Here is a 22,977-nt window from a genome sequence, read left to right as displayed (position 1 = left end):
TGATGGGGGAGGCAACATGTAAACAACTCTGTACAAACAAGATGTGTATAGGATGAATTGGAGATAATCTTAAAAAAAAAAAAAAGGTTAAGGTTGCCTAAGAAAGACTTCCAGTAGAAAGAGGAACTTTAGCTAAAACATGAAGGAACTCAGGAAAGGCAGGAGTCAGAGAAGAAGGAGAGAATTCTAAGCATGAGGAATAGCAGGTGAAAATGCCCAAAGTAGGAAGATGGGCTGTCTTGTGGGTGGATATCAGAGACACTAGATTGTAAAGGGATGAGGAGTAAAGTATAAGAAGACTGGAAGGCTAGATAAGGGTCATCCAATGAAGGGCTTTGAATGCTAGAAACAGGATTTTATATCTATGATCCTCTTGGTAATGGGGAGCCACTGGAGTTCTTTGGATAGGTGAGTGACATGGCCAGACCTGTGCTTTAGGAAGATCACACTGACAGCTGAGTAGAGGATGGACTTAAGTGGAAAAGACTTGAGGCAGGGAGACCAATCAACAGTCTACTGCAATGGTCCAGGGAAGAGGTGATGAGGATATGCACCAAGGTGGTGGCAATGTCAAAGAGAAGGAGACATAAGGGAGAGGTGTTATGAAGGTAGACAATAGGACTGGCAACTGATTGAACACTGGGGGTGAAAGTTGAGGATTATGCCTAGGTTACAAGCCTGGGTGACTGCAAGGATGGTGGTATCCTTGATAGTAACTATACCCTCCTTCGTAAGATAGAAGTTCCTTGAGAAAGGGAAGTATTATTTGTTATTGTATCCCTAATACCTGATTGTATAGTTTATATGTGTATATATATATATATATGTATATGTGTATAAGTGCGTATGTGTATATAAATCAACATAAATATGTAAGTATGTATGTATTGTTGACCTGAAAGTTTGGTTAAAAGAAGCAAACAGGCTAGGTGATATGTAAATTCATATTGTTTATTCCCTTAAAGCTAGCTAACATGTACATACAAGGAGCCAGAATGCAAATTCTGACTGAATGACTGATAAAAGAATGACAAGCTTTTTATATGTTTTAGGACAATTCCACAGTGTCTGTGTCCCTCAGAGGAAGTTTCTTACTTGAATAAGTCATAAATACAAATTGAAAAGACAATTGGTGAAGTAGTGTCAGTTGGAAATTACAGTCCTAGGATATCTGTGTTTCCCCTGTATAGCATATGTCCCTATGATACCAAGATAAGAGAAGTCTCACTCTTCTGGTTGCAAGCATCCTGTCCTTTAGTGGTTACAAACATGAAGAATACTCCTTATCAACCTTATCTGGTCTTTGAAGTTGCTGACACAGGAAAGGGCATTTTTAGAGGAGCAAAGTAAAGAATGCCTGGTTGATTAGTTGAGGCTTTGGCCTTTACTGGGGTTCGAATGATCTGAAATGATTATCAGTATACATATATGTGTGTATAGTGTATGTATGTACATATGTATGTATGTGGATGTATACATATGTATGTATATAGTTTTATAGTCCCAAGGTTTGCTGAATTGAATTGCACTAAAGGTTATTATTATTTATAAGACATATATACCTTTAGTGAGAATATTAAGAAAACAAGGGGGCAGTTAGGTAGTAAATAGTGCGCAGGCTCTGGAGTCAGGAAGACCTGAGTTGAAATCTAACCTCAGACACTTACTACTTCTGTGACCCTGGGCTTACCCCTGATTGCCTTAAAAAAAAAAAGAAAAAGAAGAAAAGAAAAAATACAAAACTGGTTTGAACATTAGATTTCACTAAACAGTTTTTGCATTGGTCTCTAATTGTGTTATATATTTAATTTAGGGGAAGTAATGCAAAGGATACCATCAGATTATGAATGAAAAATATGAGCTAATCATGTAGTGAGATTAAGGAATAACCAATGGACAGCTCATGTGTTTTTTGTTGGTATCTTGAAGTTGTTGGGAGAACGTAGGGAAGGTTTTCAGTATGTTAGGTACAGCCCTGTAGTGAACTTATTACTGAGCACATGGACTAAAGTAATACCAGAGGATGGGCAAGTTTGAGTGCATTGTGATCTGTACAGTCATAATAAATAAGATCACAGATCCTTTAGTGTTGGAGTTCTAAATTAGGTAGATTAATAGCTGTTGGAACAACTATGCAGGAGAGTATTGGTAGCAAATTTCCTTCATTCCAAAGGAAGTCTTTATTGGAGTTCTAGAAGGCTGTGTCCTTACTTCTATACTCTATACTGTACAACATTTTAATCAATGACTCAGATGAACATGGAAGGGATGCTTATTAAATGTGTAGATAATGCAAAACTGGGAGAGCTAATTATATGTAATGGGCATAAGCAGGCTGCAGCAAGTTACTATGACTTGTGTGTAAAAAGAGGCATATGAGATATTCTCAAGGATATGTATGACCAAAAAAAGGAGTGTTCTAGTCATATGACAAGAATGAAAAAGGACAGATGTACAGCATGCCTGGCATACTCAGACTCCCAAAGATTATATTAATAGAAATATAGTGTCCATGGGGGCGGCTAGGTGGTGCAGTGAGCAAAGCACCAGCCCTGGAGGTCTGATTAGGAAAAGATCTTTACCAGCTGACAAGAATAAAGGAAGTCTTCATGGTTAAAAATGGGATTTAAATTGCGCCTTAAAAGATAAGGATATAGGTGTTGAATTTCACTACATAAAAGTTGCAGATTTTGTGTCAAATTTCTTTGCAAAAAAGTGGGTTGTGACCATTATACAAAGTTTTTTTTTTAAGGTGTGCTGGTATTACTTAAAAATCATCTATTACTAAACTGTCTTTGGTGAAAGATTAGGATGCACAGAATACTCATGAATATACATTAAAATTGAGAAAAGGCAAGTCTTACCATATCATGTGACTACTTCTGCCAGCTTTACCTTGTGCCTGTGCCTATGGCTCTTCATTGAATTGAGTGACAATACCATTGGTACTGCAGAGTTCTAAACAAACCACACAAGTTGGCTTTAGGAAATATACTGATGGGGCAGCTAGGTGGCACAGTGAATAGAGTGCTGGCCCTGGAGTCAGGAGGACCTGAGTTCAAATCTGGCTTCAGACACTTAATACATAGACCAAAAATCTAGCTGTGTGACCTTGGGCAAGTCACTTAATCCCAATTGCCCAACCTTCCCCCCTCCAAAAAAAAAAAAGGAAATATACTGACAATGTGCATGCATTAAGAATTTTAGGCTCAAGGATCTCAACATGCTAGAGATAAATGAGTATCCATATGCCACTGGTCAATATATTGCTGTTCTGTTTACCTTTTAAGTGGTGTGACAAACAGAATTATACTATGTGATGGTTATGTGATGAAAGGTTATAAACCGATATTTGGAGTGAAAAAATAAGAGTATGATGATTATGCAGTGGCAATGAAGAATACGGTAGTCATTATAAGAGAAGAGAGGAGCAAACAGGCAAGAGGAATATTATAACCTTGTATAGGGGTGGTATAGTTCAATGGTGTGTACTTCAGTTTGACTAAACTCGAGAATATGTAGAAGGGGGCAAAGGCTGTAAAATTATATGGTGCCAGATTTTGGAAAACCTCAAATGCTAGATGAAGCAATTTGAGCTTTACTCAGTTGACAATAGGGGCCACTGAAGTTTTTTGGTTTTGGTAGAGAAGTATTATAACCAGGTCTAAACCTAAGACTAGGCTGCCATCAGTATGAAGGATGGACTGGAGAAGAGAGAGAGAGGACAGAGATAACCATTAGGAGCCTATTGAACTAGACCAACTAGACATCTACAACTAGAGTTGTAGGCTCCCTGTTGTTACCTTTAGGACAGGGTTTCTTAACCTGGGGTCTATGAACATTAGAGAAAAAACAAATAGATAGATAGATACATAGCTCTATTTCACTATAGTTTTCTTTATAATCCTATGTATTTTATTTTATGCATTTAAAACTTATTCTGAGGAGTTTATAGGCTTCACCAGACTGGCAAAGGGATTCATTACAGAAAAAAAAGTTAAGAACCTTTTCATTAGCATAAAAATACAAAGTCTTCATCCTTACAATTAAAGCTCACCACTATTGGGCTCCAATCTATCTTTAAAGAACCTATGCCTTGGATGAAGCTAGGAATTCTAAGAATTGGAACTGAGGTGGAAGTGCTTTCAAGAGATGGGAAGAGAGTCTGCAAAGGCAGAGAGTCAGGAGATGGCATGTGATGTGGAACTGACAGTAGCCCTGGCAACTGGTTTGATATGAGGGTTGTGGAGGTGGAAAGAGTAATGGATGGCTCTGACATTGGAAACTTGGATACCAGAAGGATGATGGTACTCCCAAGAGAAATAGGAAAGTATGGAAGATGTGGGTTTTATTTTTCTGTTTTTTTTTTTTTTTTTGTGAGAGCAGGGTGGGGAATATAATGAGTTTTATTTTGGAAATGTTGAGTTTGAGATGCCTAGTGGAGATGACCAATAGGGAGTTGGCTGCATAAGAAATGTAGTTCAGGAGAGAGATGAAGCCTGGACATACAGATTTGGGAGTTATCTGCAAAGAGAGGATAATTTAATTCACTAAAACTGATGAGAGAGAAGGAAGAAAGAGGGAGAATGCTTTCCCTGGAGAGTATTCTTCCAGGATTGGGTTTTGAGTGCTACTCATACTTAATGGGAAGGAGATGGATAGTGATCCAGCAAGAGAGGTTGAGAATCAATATTTATACAGACAAGAGGAGAACCAATATAAAGTAGTAGTTAGAAAAGTACAAAGAGAATTTGGTGTTTTTAAACCAAAGAGAAGAGATAGTATCTAGACAGAAGAAATGGCTGACAGGGTGAAATGTAGAAAGGTCAGGGAACATTAAGACTGAAAAAGGGACATTGAATTTGTGGGTTGTTGGTGGACTCTGAGGGAACAATTTCAGTAGATTGGTGAAAGTGGATTACGAAAGGCGAGAAAATGGAGGCATTGTATCTAGACAATATTTAAAAAGAGGTTTGGCAATGAAGAGAAGAGAAATGGGACAGTAATTGGATGAAGGCAGAAGGATCAAAAGAAGGCTCTTTTAGGAATGGGCAGACCTCAGTATATTTTTAGGCACACAGGAAGGAGCCAGTGGAGATGGAGAAAATGAAGATGTATGAGAACGTGGAGGATCGTCTGGAATATAGAAAGCACTTCAATACTATTTCCTTTAGTCATTCATTCATTTTTTATCAGAATCTTGGAGGAGATTTAAGGAAATGTTATCATAGCTGCAAGATTCAGTTTAGCATTGGCAAGGAGTAAGAATAATCTCATCTCTGTGAGCAAAATAGAGAAAAGATTGAATGATAATGCTGATAAATTTTGAGAACAAGTGGAAGTGAACTGAAGGATTTCCCATTAGATGGCTCCAGTTTTCTCCAAGATTGAATTCATTTGTTGGGGATGTGGGAGTTGGTAACTACAGGAAAGAGGAAATGGTTAGAACTATTCCTATGTGAAACACAATAGGGAACAGGATTACCTCCTACCAGTACAGCCTCAGTTGAGGTTATGCACCGTAAAAGTATTATGTCCCCCATTCCTGCAATGCTCCCCTCCTCATCTCTACCTACTAATTTCTCTGACTTCCTTTAAATCCTACTAAAATCCCATCTTCTACAGGAAGCCTTTACCAACTCCTCTTAATTCTAGTCTGTTCCTTCTTTTAATTATTTCTTATTTATCATGTATATAATTTTTCATACAGTATTTTTTTTTACTTGTGGCTTTCTCCATTAGATTATGAGCTCCTTGAGAGTAGGGACTGTCTTCTCTATTTTTAATCTTCAGCACTTAGCATAGTTCCTAACATATATTTCTTGCCTGACATAGGTATTCTGGGGTTATATATCTACTGACTCATTTAAGTGGCAGGGCATAGGTTGTCTTAAGGTATTTAAAAGATTATCATGCAGAAGAAGATTATGCCACAGAATCCAAGAGGGTAGGCATTACAAGGATGTAGGCTTCAGTTCCAAATCAAGAATGAACTTCCAATGCTACAATTAGAGCTGTCCAACAATGGACTGGGTAATGGGATGGTGACCTTCACTGGAAGTATTCAAGCTATAAGCAGAAGATCAATGAGACCCAGTCATGGATCCTATAGAATAGATGGAAGCCTCTGCATTTTGTTGGACTAAATGGCCTCTCTAATTTCTATAATTTTAGGGTATATCTCCTCTACAAGGTTATATGATTCTTAAAGGCAAGGATCATAGGAGAAACAGAATAATAACTAACACAGTTTTAGTACTTCAACGTTTGCAAAGCACTTTCCATATATTATAAGTGTCACAACAATCCTTTTTTAAAATATTTCCTGATTACATGTAAAAAGAACTTTTAACATTCATTTAAAAAAAGTTCAGTTCTAAATTCTCTCTCCCTTCTTGCCCTCCTCCCTCCCTGAGACAGTAAGAAATTTGATATAGGTTATACATGTGCAATCATACAAAACATTATTTCCATATTAGTCATTGAGTGGGAGAGGTGAAAACTTCTCAGACTATATCCTAAAATCTAGTAAGGTTTCTTGTGAGAACAGGCCCGAGTTTCAGTTTCACCCTTTCCCCTTCTTTATTACTGCCACATCAGCATTAAGAACTTTAGGACCCTTCCCCCTCTCTTGCTTTAGCATTTGCCAAATAAGGACATGTACATTTGGACTGGCTATATCCTGTTTCCCTGTTCTTTGTCTTTTTGCAAGCCCAGACTATAAGCCCACCTCCCAGCCAATAAGGAATAGTGGTGGTAGGGGGTTTGTCTTCATTAGGGTATAAAACCTTGCTTTGTCCTCTGTAAAACACCTCCTTCCATCAGTCCTTCCTGGTGGAAGTGGATGCCCTCTTCTCTCAAGAACTGAATAAAAGCCTCCTGTTCTGACCTTGAGACATCTCTGGATTTTTATATAATTTGGGTAGGGGATTTTTGGGGTCCCTGTACCCTGCACAGTCATGTTCACAACAACCCTTTGAGATAATTATGACAATTATCATTATTATCCCCATTTGGCAGATGAAAAACCAGGGTTTCTTAGATTAAGTGACTTGTCCAAAGTCACATCACTAGTAACTGAAATAATCCAGGTTCAAATTGTAACCTTGGGCAAGTTACTTAACCCCAATTGCTTAAAAAAAAAAAAATCTTGATACATAGGGGCAGCTAGGTGGTACAGTGAAGAGAGTACTGGCCCTGGAATCAGGAGGACCTGAGTTCAAATCCAGCCTGAGACACTTAAGCCTTACTAGCTGTGTGACCTTGAGCAAAGCACTTACCCCCCAATTGCCCTTCTTTCCCCCCTCCAAAAAGACAAAAAAAAATTTTTTTGATACCTAAATAGACCTCTTAATAAAATACTTTCACTGAAAAAGTTATCAATTGTTGACAGAAAGGATTTATTTTAATTCTGACTGTATGGTACTAACATTGTCTGTTGTACTTGTCCAGTTTTATTTTTATTTTTAAATTCTCCATGTTTTTATTTACAGACCTCTCCTTATTTCCCTATATTGACCCCTTGGTGAACCAGTTCCACTCTACACTATTCTTTTGAGTCTCATGCCCCAAACCTCTGCCTCCCTCCCAACATCTGCCACTTTTGTTCCTACATACGTGCTTCTCAAGAAAATAACTGCTGGCTACCTATAGTGCCATTCACCACAAATTTGCTATGTAACCTCAACTAGGCCCTCACTGATGCAAGGCAATCCTTTTATACTCCCTAAATAACTCACTATCCTACTGACCCCAACAAGTCTTCCAAACTCTTTTTGTCTCTCTTCCTTTCCTTCCTCCCACCCTCTTACCTGAGACCTTGCCCCATACTTTACAAAAAAAAAAATTTTTTTTCGTTGAGATCTTCCTTTTCTCCCCTCCTCATCAAACATTACACAGATGTTTTCTGTCACTGTCTCCTCTTTTATCCTGTCACATGAGGTTGCCCTTCTCCTTGCAAAGACTAACCCCCCTCTAAATGCAAAAGTAATCCATTCTATTCTCCTTTCTTCAGATTTGTTCTACTCTCTCACTTATCTTCAATCTCTGTCTACTGGCTGCTTCCCTACTACATGTCTCCCCCATCCTCAAAAAACCCAGTTTGATCCATCCATCCCTACTCACTATTGTCTTGTAACTCCCCTTCCTCTGGCAGCCGAACTCCTTTAGAAGGCTATTTATACAATAGGTGCCTCCACTTCCTTTACTCTTACTCTTAAATTTCTACTGTTGTTTCCTTCCAGTTTTATCTTTCAATCAAGAGTGCTCTCTTCAGGGTTACCAACAACCTCTTAATTGCCAAATCTAATGACCTTTTCTCAATCCTCATTCTTCTGAATGTGTGAGACAAGAATGATCCTTGCCCAAAATAAAATAAGCAGAGATATCTCCAAGTAGAGACGGGAACGATTTATTTAATTATTTCTTCTTGCAAGAAGGGCAGTCTTCCTACTAGAGGTAGTCTAGTAGGAGAGGCAAATTACAAAATGCAAAGCTTGGTTATATACCCAAAAGGCCACCCCTTTCCCCCCTCCCTTGCTCTGTCCTGTTCCCCTTAATTAGGAACTGAGAAGAACAATCTTAACTGCAAAAATTTGCTGGCATTGCAGGTGAAATTATCAGTAATATAAAAAAACAGAAGGTACACATCTAGCAGACATGAAAACAGACAAAATATGTCATCAGTATCAACTTAAATATGAAAGCAGAAGATAAATGTTCTAACAATATCAATATAGATATGAAAGCAGACAATATTTTATGAATCGTGGGGATTTTAGGACATGGTGACCTGCCTGGAGTTCTGCAACAGGAGTTCCAATTTTATATTTGTACAGGTCAGATGGTGGTCAGTGGAAACAAGTCTGGAACATTTGGGCCTGGGGTTAAATTGCAGGGTCTGTGCTTTTCCCATCCTACACTTAGCTAAGCTTAGCAAAAACTTCAACTTATGACCAGGGAAGTAAGGCAAGGGTTCTAGATTCCCAGCCCAGGTTACTAAGTCTTTGGTACTTTATTACAATTCTGTTCAGATTTCTGGAATGTTACCTGACAAGTTTTCACTTTTATTCCATTCATGAACCTCTCTGCAACCTTTGACACTTCAATCACCATCTTTTCTTCTTTGAAACATTATTCTCTCCTAGTTCTTTTATCTATCTACTTCTCAGTTTCTTTTGCTTCATCCAGGTCACACACATTAACTATGGGTGTATCACAGGTTTTGTCCAGGAGCCGGCCCTGTTCTATTCTTCCTCTACACTATTTATTTACCTTGGCTATTTCAGCAGCTCACACGGACTCAATTCTTCTGCTGATGATTCCAAATCTACTTATCCAGTCCTAACCTCTCTACTGACCTCTAGTGTGCAACTCCAACAGTCCCCTGAACATCCTGAACTGGATGTTCCATAGACATCTTAGATTCAACATATCCAACACTAAAGTCATGATGGTTCCCTCCAAGTCCTTCCCTCTAACTTCCCTATTACTGTTGAGAGTAGTACCACCATCTTTCCAATCACCCAGGCTCTCAACCTAAGCATCATTCTGGACTCAACTATCTCCATCCCCACCCCCCTCCCTGCCCCAATCCAATACTGTTGCCAAAACCTGTTATCTCAATCTTCACAATATTTCTCAAATATACCCACTTCTCTCCTTTGAAACACTGCCAGAAACAATCCGGCCCTTATCACCTCATGCCTGGACTACTACAATAGTCTACTGCTTTTCTGCCTGTCACAGGTCTCTCCCCACTACAGCCAGCCCATCCTCCACTCAGCTGTCAAAGTGATCTTCCTAAAGCATAATTCTGACCATGTCACTCCCCTCCTTTCCCTCACTCAGTAAACTTCAGTGGCTCTTTATGACCTCCCTCATTAGACTGAGTTCCTTGAAAGAAGGGATTTTTTTCTCCCACTTTTTTTTTTCCCTGTATGTGCTTAGCAAGGCACCTGGATCATAGCAGGAGCTAAAATGTTTGGCTGACTATGAACATTGTGGTACATATAACATTGTGTGGGGGTTTGTTTTGTTTTAGTCAATAACCTCCTTGGAATAAGTCTCAGTAGTGGGATCTTCCTGGGTATCAAAGGATATGAATGTCTCTTGCATAGCCCCAAACTGTTTTTCAGAGTGTTTGAATCAATTCATAGCTCCACTAGCAAAGAATGAATTAGTTTAGAGTATCTGACTTCCCCACAGCCTCATCTTTTTACACTTTTGATAACCTGTTGATACCTCAGGGTTGTTTTAAATTTAGTCAAATACCAAGAACCATGAACCATAAACCATTGGCACGAATGCCAATGTGCGACACACACCCCTTTTTGCTCCCTCATCCTTGAACAGCAACAATTATCTCCTTTCCATTGCTTTGGATTCCTTCAGCATTTAGACGAAGTCTATTGGAAACGAGTAAGTTCGAATGTTGACTCAAGAATTTTCCCCAGGTTATTCCAGTATATCTATGTCGTTGCTATGGTAGGGATCTTTGCATTCTTCACAGATCGTATATCCCCACATGGCTTAATAGATATTAAACAAACGGCAAATCAAAATTCTATCCAACAAAATCTTAAGAACTTCAAATTACTTAGGTCGGCCACTTTGGAGTTCTTCGAAACGATATGAGACTTTTCGAAGGATATTAAAAAGGCTCTAGGCGCAGGCTAAGGGTTTAGCCGGACGATTCTGGTGGGGGACAGAGGGGTTTAAAGGCTAAACGTGCAAGGATGGGAAAGGAGACCCCTCCTGCCCCCCCTCCACGAGCCTTGCCAAGGGACTTTCACCGCAACTTCCAGATCTCCAGTGAAGAAGGAAAGCAAGGGCTGGGGACGCAGGGAGAGAGGATGGGTGACTTGAGTAATAACCCTTACCCACCCCGCCTCCACCCGCTCAGACCCGCTCACTGCAGTTTCAAGCATATGCCCAAATATCTGCAAAGGAGACGCCGGCAAAGCCACGCGCCGGGCGGCCGGTTGCCCACGCTCGGACAGCGCCCGCTCGGGCCGCGGCTCGGAGAGTGAGGAGGGGGCGCCCAGCCGCCCGGGCACCTGGGCGCGCGCCCCCCGGGCCACGGAGGCGGTGGCCCCGGGACTAATCCATCCAGCACCGCCGGACCCAACACCCTCAAGCCGCCCCCCGCTGGGTCCAGAGTGGTTGGGGCCAGACGGCGGCGGAGCAGAGCAGGAGGGGGAGGGGCGCTGCCCGGGGCGCGGGCGAAGGAGACGCGAGAGCCCGGCCGCAGCGAGCTTCCGCAGCTGAGGGCGGCGGCAGCCGCAGGCCGGCTGCTGGGCGGAGGTGACCGCGGCACCCCCGCCCCTAGTCCCCACCCTTAGCCCCTCCTATCTCCTGCACTCTCGGGGGGCAGCCTCCCTCTCCCCTTTTCCTTTCCCCTCCTCTTCCTTCCTTTCCCCCTCCTTCCTCCCTATCCCTCTGCCGTCCCTCTCTCCCCTCCCTCCTCGTCTCCCCTCCTCCCTCTCTTTCCCTCTCCTCTCCCCGCTCCCTCTCCTTTCACTCCCCTTCTTTCCCCGCCCTCTCCCTTTCTCTCCTCCTCCTCCCTCCTCCCCCCCAGGGCGCCATGCGCAGGCTCAGTTCTTGGAGGAAGATGGCGGCAGCGGAGAAGCAGAAACACGACGGGCGGGTGAAGATCGGCCACTATATCCTGGGGGACACGCTGGGGGTCGGCACCTTCGGCAAAGTGAAGGGTGAGAGCCCTTGGGGTCCGGCCCTCCCGCTGCCGCGGAGCTGGGGACGCCCCCACCCTCCGTGCTGCTTCCCCTCCGTTTCCTCACATCTCCATCCCTCTGCTCTCCTCCTCCCCCTCCCCCTCGCGCGGTCGGACCCGGGAACTGTTCTGCCGCGTCCGGGGGGCAGCCGCGGTGCCCACCCGTGTCGTTATGGCAACTGGGGCGGGCGGAGGAGGGGGCTTGGAGGCACCCCTTGCCGCGCGGCTCTGCGTGCCTCGGACCCGGGTCCGGCCCCTGGGCAGCGAGGCCAGATGCTGGTCGCCTGGCCGGAGGTCCGAGGGGGTCTGTGGTCTCGGAACCAGTCCAGCCCCGTCGCTCCAGAAAGTGCGAGCCCCAGGGAGATGGGGGTCCCCCGGCTCCCACTGCTTCCTTTGCTGGACCGCGGCCAGCCCGTTGCTCCCCAGATCCTCTCGACGCCCAGCATTGACTGTATTTCCGTCCTCTTTACGAGGCGAATGTATTTGGCTATCGCCGAACAAACGAATTAATCAAGGTGACACGAACCCCACCCCCCAGTCTGTTAAGCTTTGGGGGTGCCGTGTAGAACAAGCCATCTGGTCTTGTTGGAGCACTTTTCATCTTCGGGGCCTTGGAACTGCTCCTTGCACTAGGATGTATCGCTAGGTCTGTGTTTTGACTTTATAGTCCATACCTTCAGCTGTGTTTGGATAATCAGTTAGTGTCCTGTATTCCATGCATGCCAAATCTGTTAGCTTTTTTGCGTGCCTATCCCAAATAAGGTTTTTAGTTTATTGTAGGTACTATTGACAGCATTTACCATACGTGATGACATTCACTTTTTTGAGAAACAAAATGCATTTTCCCCCCAAAGGATTGGAAAGGAAAACTATGCAGGGGTTCCCTTTCTTTGCCAGTCCTGTTTCAACACCATGTTTATGAAATGAAATATCAAGGAACTTTCTCCTGTTTTTAACCAAATGCTGAAACATTGCAAAATAGGTGCTGTTTAAACATTTGACATTGGCCCCAGGGTAGAGTAATGGATGAAATAAGTGTGGCTTTTTATGATAAGTTGTAATAGGAAATTTCCCTTTCCTATAAGTTTTCTTTTACGTTAGTTTTATGTATGTAACATAGCTGGTATATAAATGCTCAGTAAATATTTGTTTGGATTTGAAAGTTATTTAAAAGTTTGGATGGTGAAATAAATTAAGTCTTGCTCTTCTAGAGCTAAATAAACATTTTCTGATTTTATCTAGGGATGGGAGAGGAGAACCCTCCCTTCTCTTGCTCTTTCTGAGTCATAGAAGTGGAAAATTGCTGTGTAGCTCACAGGGAGAAACTGCCTAACACTACTTGTGAAAATCAGCAAGGCCTACAGTAAGTTGAATAAATGTAAGGAACTAAGCAAAATGACAGAATAGGTTAATGATAATTATTTAGGGTGGGTCTCTATTAGGCTAGGATTTGTGTGATCCTGATGAGAGCTGTTTGGCTCTGGTGTCAGAGCTTATGAGTTGTTTATTACTACTCTTATTTAGAAGAAATACTCGTTAGCATCCTAAAAGGATATTAAACTATCCTGGATTGTTTCACCTGAGATTCTACTTGAATTAAAACTAAGATCATTTACCTAATTGAAATGTTATTTCATTTTGTGATTGTAGAGACCCCCCTCCCCCCAAAAAAATTACGAACATAGTAATATTCGTTTAAGATTTGAAAACACCAGAGGTTGGAAGGCAGTATAAATGAATTGTTCAAGCATCAATATGGTGTGAATTTAATGAGATCATTTTGTTTGTTGTTATGATGGAGAGGAGTGGGACAAAGATCCTTTGGTAACTTAGCTGTAGCATTTTTTGAGAAAGTGCTCCAGAGAATTCATTTAGTGGAAGAGATGTTGTGTGTAGTAGGTAGGTGTTAAGTGAATGGATTCTTAGCTTTGCTCAAACTTTTTTTTATCCTTTAGCCATCGGGATGATTTTATTTTTTATACACATAGAACCATTGGAAAAGCCTTTTAATCTTTTTTTTTTTTTTGGTATAAAATTTCACAGTTTACACAAAGTACTTTTTGGTTGTTGGATTCTTACATCAACCCTCTGAGGTAGCTAGGGCAGGTATTATTCCTGTTTTATAAGGAGAAAAAATTAAAGCTTAGGGATGTTTTGGACCTTATTCCAGGTCAAGGGTAGTATCTTAGTGAGTCACTGAGCCCTGACACAATCACAGGTCTTCTCAGAGACCAAGGTCAGTGCACTTTCCCTCCCATACCACAGTGTTGAATCTATTGTTCCTCAAAATTATAATGGCTTTTTGTTCTTGGTTGCTCAGCCATTAATACCAGTAAGAGACAGTCTTTTAATTTTGTGTGTGTGAGATGTGAATTTTTAATTGTTAATATTTAAATTCCAAGTAATAGTGTTTTACCTGAGGTGGTAAATGTTTCCAAATAAAAACAATTTCTTTTAGGTTGAAATGGATTGGTATAGAAAAAATTTTAAATGCTTTATTTCAAAAATTATATTTACTGGTTCTACTTTTTCCCCTCTCTCCCTTTAGCATAATTGGGTCACTACTCTATTGTCAGTGTAAGTAAAAGCATGGTAGAATGGAGGGTAGACACATTTTTAGCATAGGTGCTAGACACAAATTGCCTTAATTTAGTGACTAGAAACTGCTTTATCTACCTGATATTTATTCCATTTAGAATCACTTTCCATCAGATTTTTATCTTTTATAAAATCAAGATCATTTGTCTGGTCTAGGGGAAAGCATTTGTTACAATGTTCTAATGCATTAAGACAAGGTTACTTGTGGAAGAGATAGAGATAATTTGGTCTTTTTAGTTATTCAGTTGACAGTTTTGCAGTTTTGGAAGTAGGAAAATTTGAGTGTCAGTACCTTTGCTGTTAGGACTTGCAGAACCACAACTGAACTGTCATTTGAGTGTGAATAAACATATGCTTTTATCTTTCTTGTTTGGACTCCAAGCTGAATGTTCCAGCTGAGCATTGTCATAAGAAAAGCTCTTGGGAGCTTTTGGAGTAAGATTATCAAGTATTGAATAAAGTGGGGAATACTTAGTGATGCAAATTTCAGATAAAAGTTTTTAAGTATCTAAATGGCTGGGGATGCAGCCACTTAAGCAACTATTAGTGCGTTATAGATTATAGAAGAATCTTGAGCACATTTTTTTTAATAAAAGTTTGTTCTTATTTGCAATAGAAATAGCACTGGGCCTGTCAGAAAACCTGTATTTGAATCTTGACTTAAAAGCTATGTGAGTTTGGAAAAAAAAAAAAACTTCCCTGTATCTCAGTTTTCTTATCTGTGAATTGAGTACTAGATGATGTATAAGAAAGAAAACAAACATGTATTAAGCACCTACTCCCTGCCAGGCACTGTGCTAAATTCCTGACAAATATTATCTCATTCAGTCTTCACTGCAGCCCTGCAGTGTAGGTGTTCTTATTAACCCCCCCCCCCCCCCCCCCCCAGGCAGACAAAGGTTATGTGACTTGCCCAGAGTCACACAGCTGGTAACTGAGTGAGGTGGGATTTGAACTCAGGGCTTCCTCACTCCAGGTTAGGTGCTTTATTCACCACAGAGCCACCTGGCTGCCTTTATAAGAACTCTTCCAGCTCTAAATCCAAGTGACTGTGGTCAAAGTTGGAAAGGACCTCAGAGGCCATTTTGTCCAACTCCTTCATTGAAAAATTTTTATTTATATATTTTCTTTTTACCTTGCTTACATTTCCCCCAGTCTCTCTAATCCTCCCCCATCCCAGAGAGCCATTCCATATAACACAAAATATTTTAAGGAAAAACGAGGAAGAAAAGGGAAAACACAAAAAGTGATTAGTCAGTTGAAAATTTAAAAATTTATGCAGTGAAAATATTTGCCATATATACCTCTTAACTCTGCAAAGTAGTGGGGAAGGCTTTTTCATCTCTCTTCTTTTGGGGCTTTATTCTTTGTAATTTTGCAGCATTCATTTTCTGTTGGTTGTACCAGCCACCTTGTTGTGCAGATGAGAATGCAGAAGCCCAGTTAACTGACTTGCCCTTTCACAAATGTAGCAAATAAATAGTAGAGCTAGGATTTGAACTCTTAATTTACAACTCTAACTTCAAATCTAGTGCACCTGTCATAGGAGAGGCACTCAGGCCTGTACTTTGAGTCTAATTTTCTTGTTAGATACAGTTCTCAGATATCTGGTTTCCCATCCCTCAACCCATGAAAGAGAAGAACAGTGTCGAGTAGAAATACAGTATGAGAGTTAACAGGCCAACAACAAAGGAAGAGATCATTTTTTTTCTATTCCTTTACTCCAGTCCCTGACATCCTTCCTCATGCTTCTGCATATACCTTTGATCCTATCCTCTTTCATCTTTTCCTACATATTGCTTCCATACTCATTCCTTCTTTACTCTTCAATCTTTTCCTTTCGACTGATTTTTTTTTTCCTGTCCCTTAAAAAGTCTTTTCCAATTAAAAAAAAATTCTATCATCTCTTCAACTTATCATCCTATAACTCCTTCCTTCCACAGCAAAATGCTTTCTATACTTTATCTCGACTTTTTTTCCTTCTCACTCATTTCTGAAGCCTTTGGACTCTGGCTTCCAATTTCAGTCAATCCACTCAGCTGAAATTCTCTCTTAAAAGTTACCATTGATCTCTTAACTGCCAAATCTAACAGTCTTTTCTTAATTCTTCTTGACTTCTCTTCAGCATTGAATGATGAATTGACCACACTTTCCTCCTAATTACTATGTTTTCTTCCCTGTTTGCCTCCTGCTTGTCTGTCTTGCTTTCTCAGTCCATCTTGCCAGTTCATCATCCATATTGTGCCCTTAACTGTAGGTGTACTCCTAAGATATTGTCTGTGGTCCTCCACCAAGGCTTCTTAATTCCTTTTTTGTTTCATGGACCTTTTGGGTTGTCTGATAAAGCCTATAGACTTTTCAGAAATGCATAAAACAAAATACATAGAATTACAAAGGAAACCAATTATATTGAAGCAGTTATAAAAAAAATTGTTTTTAAAAAGGTCATAGATCGCAAATTAAGAATGTCTACAGTTTCTTAGTTACCTTGGCTCCTGTGGGTTTAATATCTTGATGCAGAAGACTCCTTGATCTCTATACACAGCCCCACTGAGTTTTTTGTTCCTCATCTTGCCCCTCATCATCAGCTGTCTATTGAACATCTCAAACTGACTGTCCTGTAGACATCTCAGACTTACCATTTAGAACTTTAGAATTCAGTGAGTTCTAAAACATCACCCACTAGGCTTTCCTCTAAAATCACCCTGTCTTCTGAACTTATACATTATTGTCCAAAGTTGCATTCTTCTTGCTCGACTAAGTTTGCAACTTCTCAGTCATTTTCTAGTCGTCCTCACCTTATGCAACATGTCCCAAAAGTCTTAGTATAATTTTAAGTTATAAAAACTTAAAACTGCTCCAATACTTTTGGGACACTTGGCGTATCCAATCAGTTGTCAAAATACTCATCCAGATGGCACAGTGGATAGATAGACTACGGGTCTCAGTCAGGAACAATTGAGTTCAAATCTTACCTCAGATACTAGCTTTGTGTCACTGGGCAAGTCATTAACCTCTTTGTGTCTCAATAAATAAGTTTTTATATTAAGTGCTTACTAAGTGCTAGCACTGTACTAAGCCCTGGTATACAGAAAGGTAAAAGAGTTCTTGCCCTCCAGGAACTTATGATCTAATGGAGGAGACAACATGCAAATAAATATATAAAAAGCAAGCTATATATAGGATAAATAGGAAGTAATTAACAGAGAGAAGGCGCTAGAATTAAGAGGGGTTGGGGAAGACATAATAAATGAAGTGATTTTAGTTGGGACTTAAAGGAAACTAAGGAGGTCAGTAGTTGAAGTGGAAGAGGAACAATATTCACAGACATGAGGGCCAGCCAGAGAAATGACCAGAACCAACAGATAGAATGTCTTATTCATGTAACATCCAGGAGCGTCTTTAGATCAAAGAGTGTGTTGGGGAATAAGGTGTAAGAAGACTGGAAAGGTAGAAGTAGGCCTAGGTTATGAATGGCTTCAGCTTTGAATGCTAAATAGAGCATTCTGTATTTGAATCTGAAGGCAATAGGGAGCCACTGGGGTTTATTGAATGGGTGATAGGGGGGTGTGACTTAGTCAGACCTGTGGTTTAAGAAAGTCACTTTGGTGGCTTATTGGAGGATAAATTGGACTGGGGAGAAACTTGAAGTAGGCAGACCCACCAGTAGATTATTACAATAGTGATGGCAGTATTAAAGAGAAGGGGGCATATAGAAGAGATCTTGCAAAGGTGAAATTGACAGTTCTTGGCAACAGATTGGATATGATTGTTAGGTTATGAGCCTAAAGGACTGGGAGGATGGTTTTGCCCTCTAAAATATAGGGAAGGTAAGAGTGGGGACTGGTTAAGGGGGAAATATGAGTTCTGTTTTGTACATGTTGAGTTTAAGTTGTCTTTTGGACATCCAGTTTGAGATATCTGAAAGACAGTTGGAGATACAAGATTTGAGGTCAGCAGAGAATTTGGAGGAGGATAGGTAGATTTGAGTCACTAGCATAGAGTTATTAAATCAGTGAGAGCTGATGAGATCACTAAATGAAGTAGTATAGAGGGAGAAGAGAAGAAGGCCTAGGATAGTACCCTGAGGGACACCTATGGTTAAGGTGTGATCTGGTGCCTCAGTTTCCTCATCTATGAAATAGAGATAATATTAGTACCTACTTCACAGGGTTGTTATGAGGATCAAATGTGTAAATCTCTTTGTAAATCATAACACTAGTTAGATATTAGCTATCATCATTATTATTAATAATCTTTGTCATTTCTAGTTTCACAACATTTTTTATATATGTTCCATTCTTTCCAACTCATTTACTAGCACCAGTTGGTCTCCCTCCAAGTCTCTTACCAGTGTTATCTGCCTTCCATGCAGCTGTCAAAGTGATTTTCCTAAAGTGTAGGGCTGACCAAGGTCGCACCCTTCTCAATAGACTCCATCGGTTTCCTATTACCTCAAGGATCAGCTGTCAAGTCCTTTGTTTGATATTTATGCTCTTCACAAACTGTATTCTTTTTGCCTTTCTGCTTTTCTTTATAACCCTCCTTCCGAATATTCCTTGCACATACCAGTCAATTTCCTGTCTTCATGCCTTTGTACTCTCTGTTCCCCATTCCTGGAATGCTCTCACACCTTCCACCTCTTAGAATTTCTGACCTCGTTTAAGACTCAGCTGAAGCACCACTTTGTTTAAGAGGCTTTTCCCAGTTTCCAGTCTAAGCAGGCATAGAATGAGACATGCATTCTGAGATATGACCAATGTTTGACTGGAGTGGAAGGGGAAACAGAGCAGTTTTCTTATTACTTTATTAAACTCTGTATCTTCAGTGAAGCTTAGCATATAGCAAATATTGATTAATTGGGGAAAAAAAAAGAGAAAGTACCAGAGAGAGTTTCTGATACATCTTGTCTGTTCTTTGTACCTTGAAAGGATTGTGTTTATTGATTAAATTCACAACTAACAAATAACTTTAAAAAGCTATTAGACATGAACATAATATAGTATTGTGAGTTAAATGATAGAAAAGTTTTACCTTTTTAAAACACTGTAGTCATTTCTCCACATGCTCCCTCTTTTCTCGTTGAGTACTCCCTTGCAACAAAGAAAAACAGTTAAATAAAATCGGCAGACAGTATTACTGAGTCCGCACATGTGATTATATAAGCAGCATTCTTTGCCTCTAATCTCCCACTTCTACCTACTGGACAAAGTGTGGTTTATCATCTGTTCCCTAGGGCCAAGATTGGTTGTTGCAGTTAATTTGGGGCTTGTTGCATATTGTTTTCATTTATGCTGTTGTAGTCATTGTGTTTACTTCATACTTATCTTCCCTGCTTCTCTAAATTTCACATATATCATCTCTGATTGTATAATGCTACTCAATTATGCTTATCTACCACAATTTGTTGTTTTTCTTCACCTGATGAATATTGTTTTTAGTTTATTTTGGTGTATATGGCACCACAAAAAATACTAATTTGCAAATTATTCAAAGAATGAACAAGTAGGGCTAAATGGAAGCAGCCTAATAATACATGTAACCTATTAGCTCAGGAGTGATTTTGTGATTATCTTGGTTAACAAGTATGTATAACACAGACACAGAGACACACACACATACAGATATACCCTTCATATTGATTGAAATTTTTGTGAAATATTTGTCATTCATTGCATTAAAGGAAAAAAAATTGAATAAAACTTTGTTGTAACTTTGAAAAAGACAAACTTTTACTAAAAAAGAAATGGTCAGAAGGACTTACTGGTTTTTGTCCTATTTATTGCACATAGTAGGCCCTTAATAAATCTTGGTTGGATTGCTTTGGACAGGATTGCACTCACTGCTGGCCTCTGTCATACCATGGAAATAGATTTGTCATGTTCCTGTAACCATTTGCCCTTCCTGTCTCCAGCTCTAAAGATGGAAGGCAGTGTATGATTTTTTTGATTATGTACATCTAAAAAATTACTATCTTTGTCATATTCCCCTCCATTAGCTTTGATAATAGCTTCTCTTTGGTCAGTAGCAACCTAATTTCTATAGCAAGAATAAATTGGAATTTAAATATACCTTGGTAACGTGCAGGCAGTATTTAGGAAGTAATAATTTTGATAATGATTTGTGATTAAAAATTTAATGTATGCTACTCCAGCATGTTTTGATGTGTTGTCCAAAAACCCTCAGAAGTTTGGGGCAAGCCAGTAGGTCTGTGTTTAAGGTAATGATTCAGACAGAAGAATTTTTCCCCTAATGTTGTGTTTCTCTACTTGGCATGTAATAAAAGTACTTAGGGTTTTTGTTTTGCTTTTTTAAAAAAAAAAAAAAAACGGTAAAAATAGGCATTTTATTGAGGGGATTTTTTTTTAAACATCACCATAACTTTTCAATAAACTCTCCCTTTTGACAAGCAAAGCAAAAGTATTTTTACTTTATTTACTTTGTCTTGACAGCATCTGCCTCATATCACATCTGTAGCCTCACTGCCTCTTTCATGAGTGGATAGTTACATTTCACTATTAGCCCTCTAGAGGCAACTTGATTTGCACTTAATTTGATTTCTGATGTTGGTTAGTGTTTTTCTTTTACATTCTTTCAAACATTGAATATATGCTCTTTTGGAATCTATTGAAGGCAGCTAGGTAGTACAGTGGGTAGAACACTGGACTCGGAACCAGGGTGACTCCTCTTCCAGGGTTCAAATTTAACCTCAGACATTTACTAGCTGTGTAACCCTGGCTGTCACTTAACCCTGTTTGCCTCAAGTTTCCTCATCAGTAAAATAATCTGGAGAAGGAAGTGGCAAACAACCCCACAATATTTGCCAAATGGAGTCATAAAGAGTCAGACATAACAGAAACAATTAAACAATAAAAACTTTAACATGGTAGTATCAGTACTGTCCTTTTCTTTTCCTCTGGACTCTGTATTATGTATTTTTACCTATGTCATTGGTGTATTTTTTTCCTTTTCTTTTGCCTCACTATTACTAGTCAGTCAGTCAGTCATTAAACATTCAGTAAGTGACAGGCGTTGTGTTAATTGCTGAGGATGCAAAGCAAGGCAAAAGACAGGCCTTTCATCCCCTCCACCCATCCAACACTCACTTCTTTAATAAAAACCTTCTAGTGACAAATTAGTGTTGGTAGAGTCTAAAAATGTGTCTCCTTCAGTACCTGTAGTATATCACCTCTCTAATAGGAAATGGGAAGAATGTTTCATCTTCTGGAATTTTGAATAATATTGCATTGGTCAGAGTTGTTAAGTCTTTCTAGGTGGTTTTTCCTTACAGTGTTGTTTTTATGGTGTAAGTTTTCCTGATTCACCTCACTCTATAAGTTTGTCTGAATTCATCCTTTTTTTCGTTTTATTACTTTACATTCATATACCATTATTTGTTCTAGTTGAGCTGTTCTAGCACTCACTTTATTTTTAATTTTTTTCTGTAACAAAAAGTGCTGCTATAAATATTTATGTACACAATAATAGTTAGAATTTATATGACCCTTATAAGTTTTTGCGAAACACTTTATAAATATTATCTCATTTTATCTTCACAGAAACCCTGCAACGTATTTGCTGTTGTTAACCTCATTTTACATATGAGGAAACTGAGATAGACAAAGGTTAATGACTTGCTCAAGTTCACATAGCTAGTGTCTTGGAGAAGGATTTGAAATCAGGGGTTTTCCAGACTCCAGTGTTCTTTCTAGTACACCATCTAATTGCTTTATGGCCCTTTGATCTTTGATCTTCTTGAGGTATAAGCCTAGAAGTGGTATTGCTAAGTCAAAAGATATATACAGTTTAGTGACTTTTGAGATATAATTCCAAATTGTCTTCTGCAGTTGTTGGACTACTTTACAGGTCCACTGGCAACAGTTGTCATTTTCCTTTTTTCTGAGGGGTGTAAGGTGAAATTAGAGTTGTTTTATTTGTATTTCCCTTGTAATTAGTCATTTGGAATGTTTGAAAGTAGGGCTGCTGGTAGTTTGTATTTCTTCTTTTTAAAACTTTATATCTTTTGGCTACTTTTCTGTTAGTTCTATATGTTAGTGCCAGTTCCCTTTATATTTTGGCGATCAGACTTCAGATATTTCATTGAAAGATCTCTTCTCCCACCTCCCCCCAACCCTGGCAGTTTCTTTTCTTTATTTTAGTTATATTGATTTTGTCCTAGGAAAAAGTTATTAGCAAAATATTTCATCTTTTCTTATTCGCCCCTTGTTTGGTTATAAATTTTTCCCTCAAACCATAGATTTTAAAGGTTTGTCTTTCTCTTCTTTTTTTTTTAATTTGTTTTTTAAAATTATGTGACCTTTTACAATAAGGCAGCTTATCCATTTGGAACTTATTTTTTTAAATGGTAGAATGTCAGTCTAAACATAATTTCAGTCAAACTTTTCCCAGTTTTCCCAATAGTTCCTGTTGAATAGGAAATCCTTTCCTAGTAGTTTATTTTCTTGGGTTAATAAATACTAAGCTACGAGTTCCTTTGCTTATGGGTCTTGGTTATTGAGTCTGTTCTATGCATGAATTTTACAGTGAGTTAACTTATTCTAGTTGCTGAATTTCAATCCATAATTAACAAGACCGGAATGTAAATAAATAACTTCCATCTTCACCCATCATGCTTTTAAAATGAAGAG

General features: G+C 39.5%; 3 protein-coding genes across 5 annotated transcripts in view; 2 read left to right on the top strand and 1 right to left on the bottom strand.

The window, feature by feature from the left end:
* TTC33 (tetratricopeptide repeat domain 33) overlaps positions 1–22,977 on the top strand; it is a 236,696-nt gene that overhangs the window by 90,384 nt on the left and 123,335 nt on the right. The window lies entirely within an intron of this gene.
* C7 (complement C7) overlaps positions 1–22,977 on the bottom strand; it is a 289,650-nt gene that overhangs the window by 180,901 nt on the left and 85,772 nt on the right. The window lies entirely within an intron of this gene.
* Positions 11,554–22,977, top strand: part of PRKAA1 (protein kinase AMP-activated catalytic subunit alpha 1) — a 65,215-nt gene continuing 53,791 nt past the window's right edge. Inside the window, exons 1-2 of one of the 3 annotated variants that reach the window (XM_069096210.1) lie at positions 11,613–11,711; positions 12,974–13,094. Coding sequence is in view for 1 of the 3 variants with exons in the window: in XM_069096209.1 (XP_068952310.1) it covers positions 11,585–11,711 (127 nt within the window). In the remaining 2 variants the exon portion in view is untranslated. Of the gene's footprint in view, positions 11,712–12,973; positions 13,095–22,977 lie in introns of all 3 variants that reach the window. The other 2 variants (XM_069096209.1, XM_069096212.1) reach the window with 2 other exon arrangements.

Source organism: Petaurus breviceps, unplaced genomic scaffold, assembly GCF_028583685.1.
Source record: "Petaurus breviceps papuanus isolate PSGF00001 unplaced genomic scaffold, PetGlider_PUasm1.0 229, whole genome shotgun sequence".
Classification (NCBI taxonomy): domain Eukaryota; kingdom Metazoa; phylum Chordata; class Mammalia; order Diprotodontia; family Petauridae; genus Petaurus; species Petaurus breviceps.
Note: the sequence above shows the minus strand (reverse complement) of the source record. Positions and strands in the feature narration are given on the sequence as shown.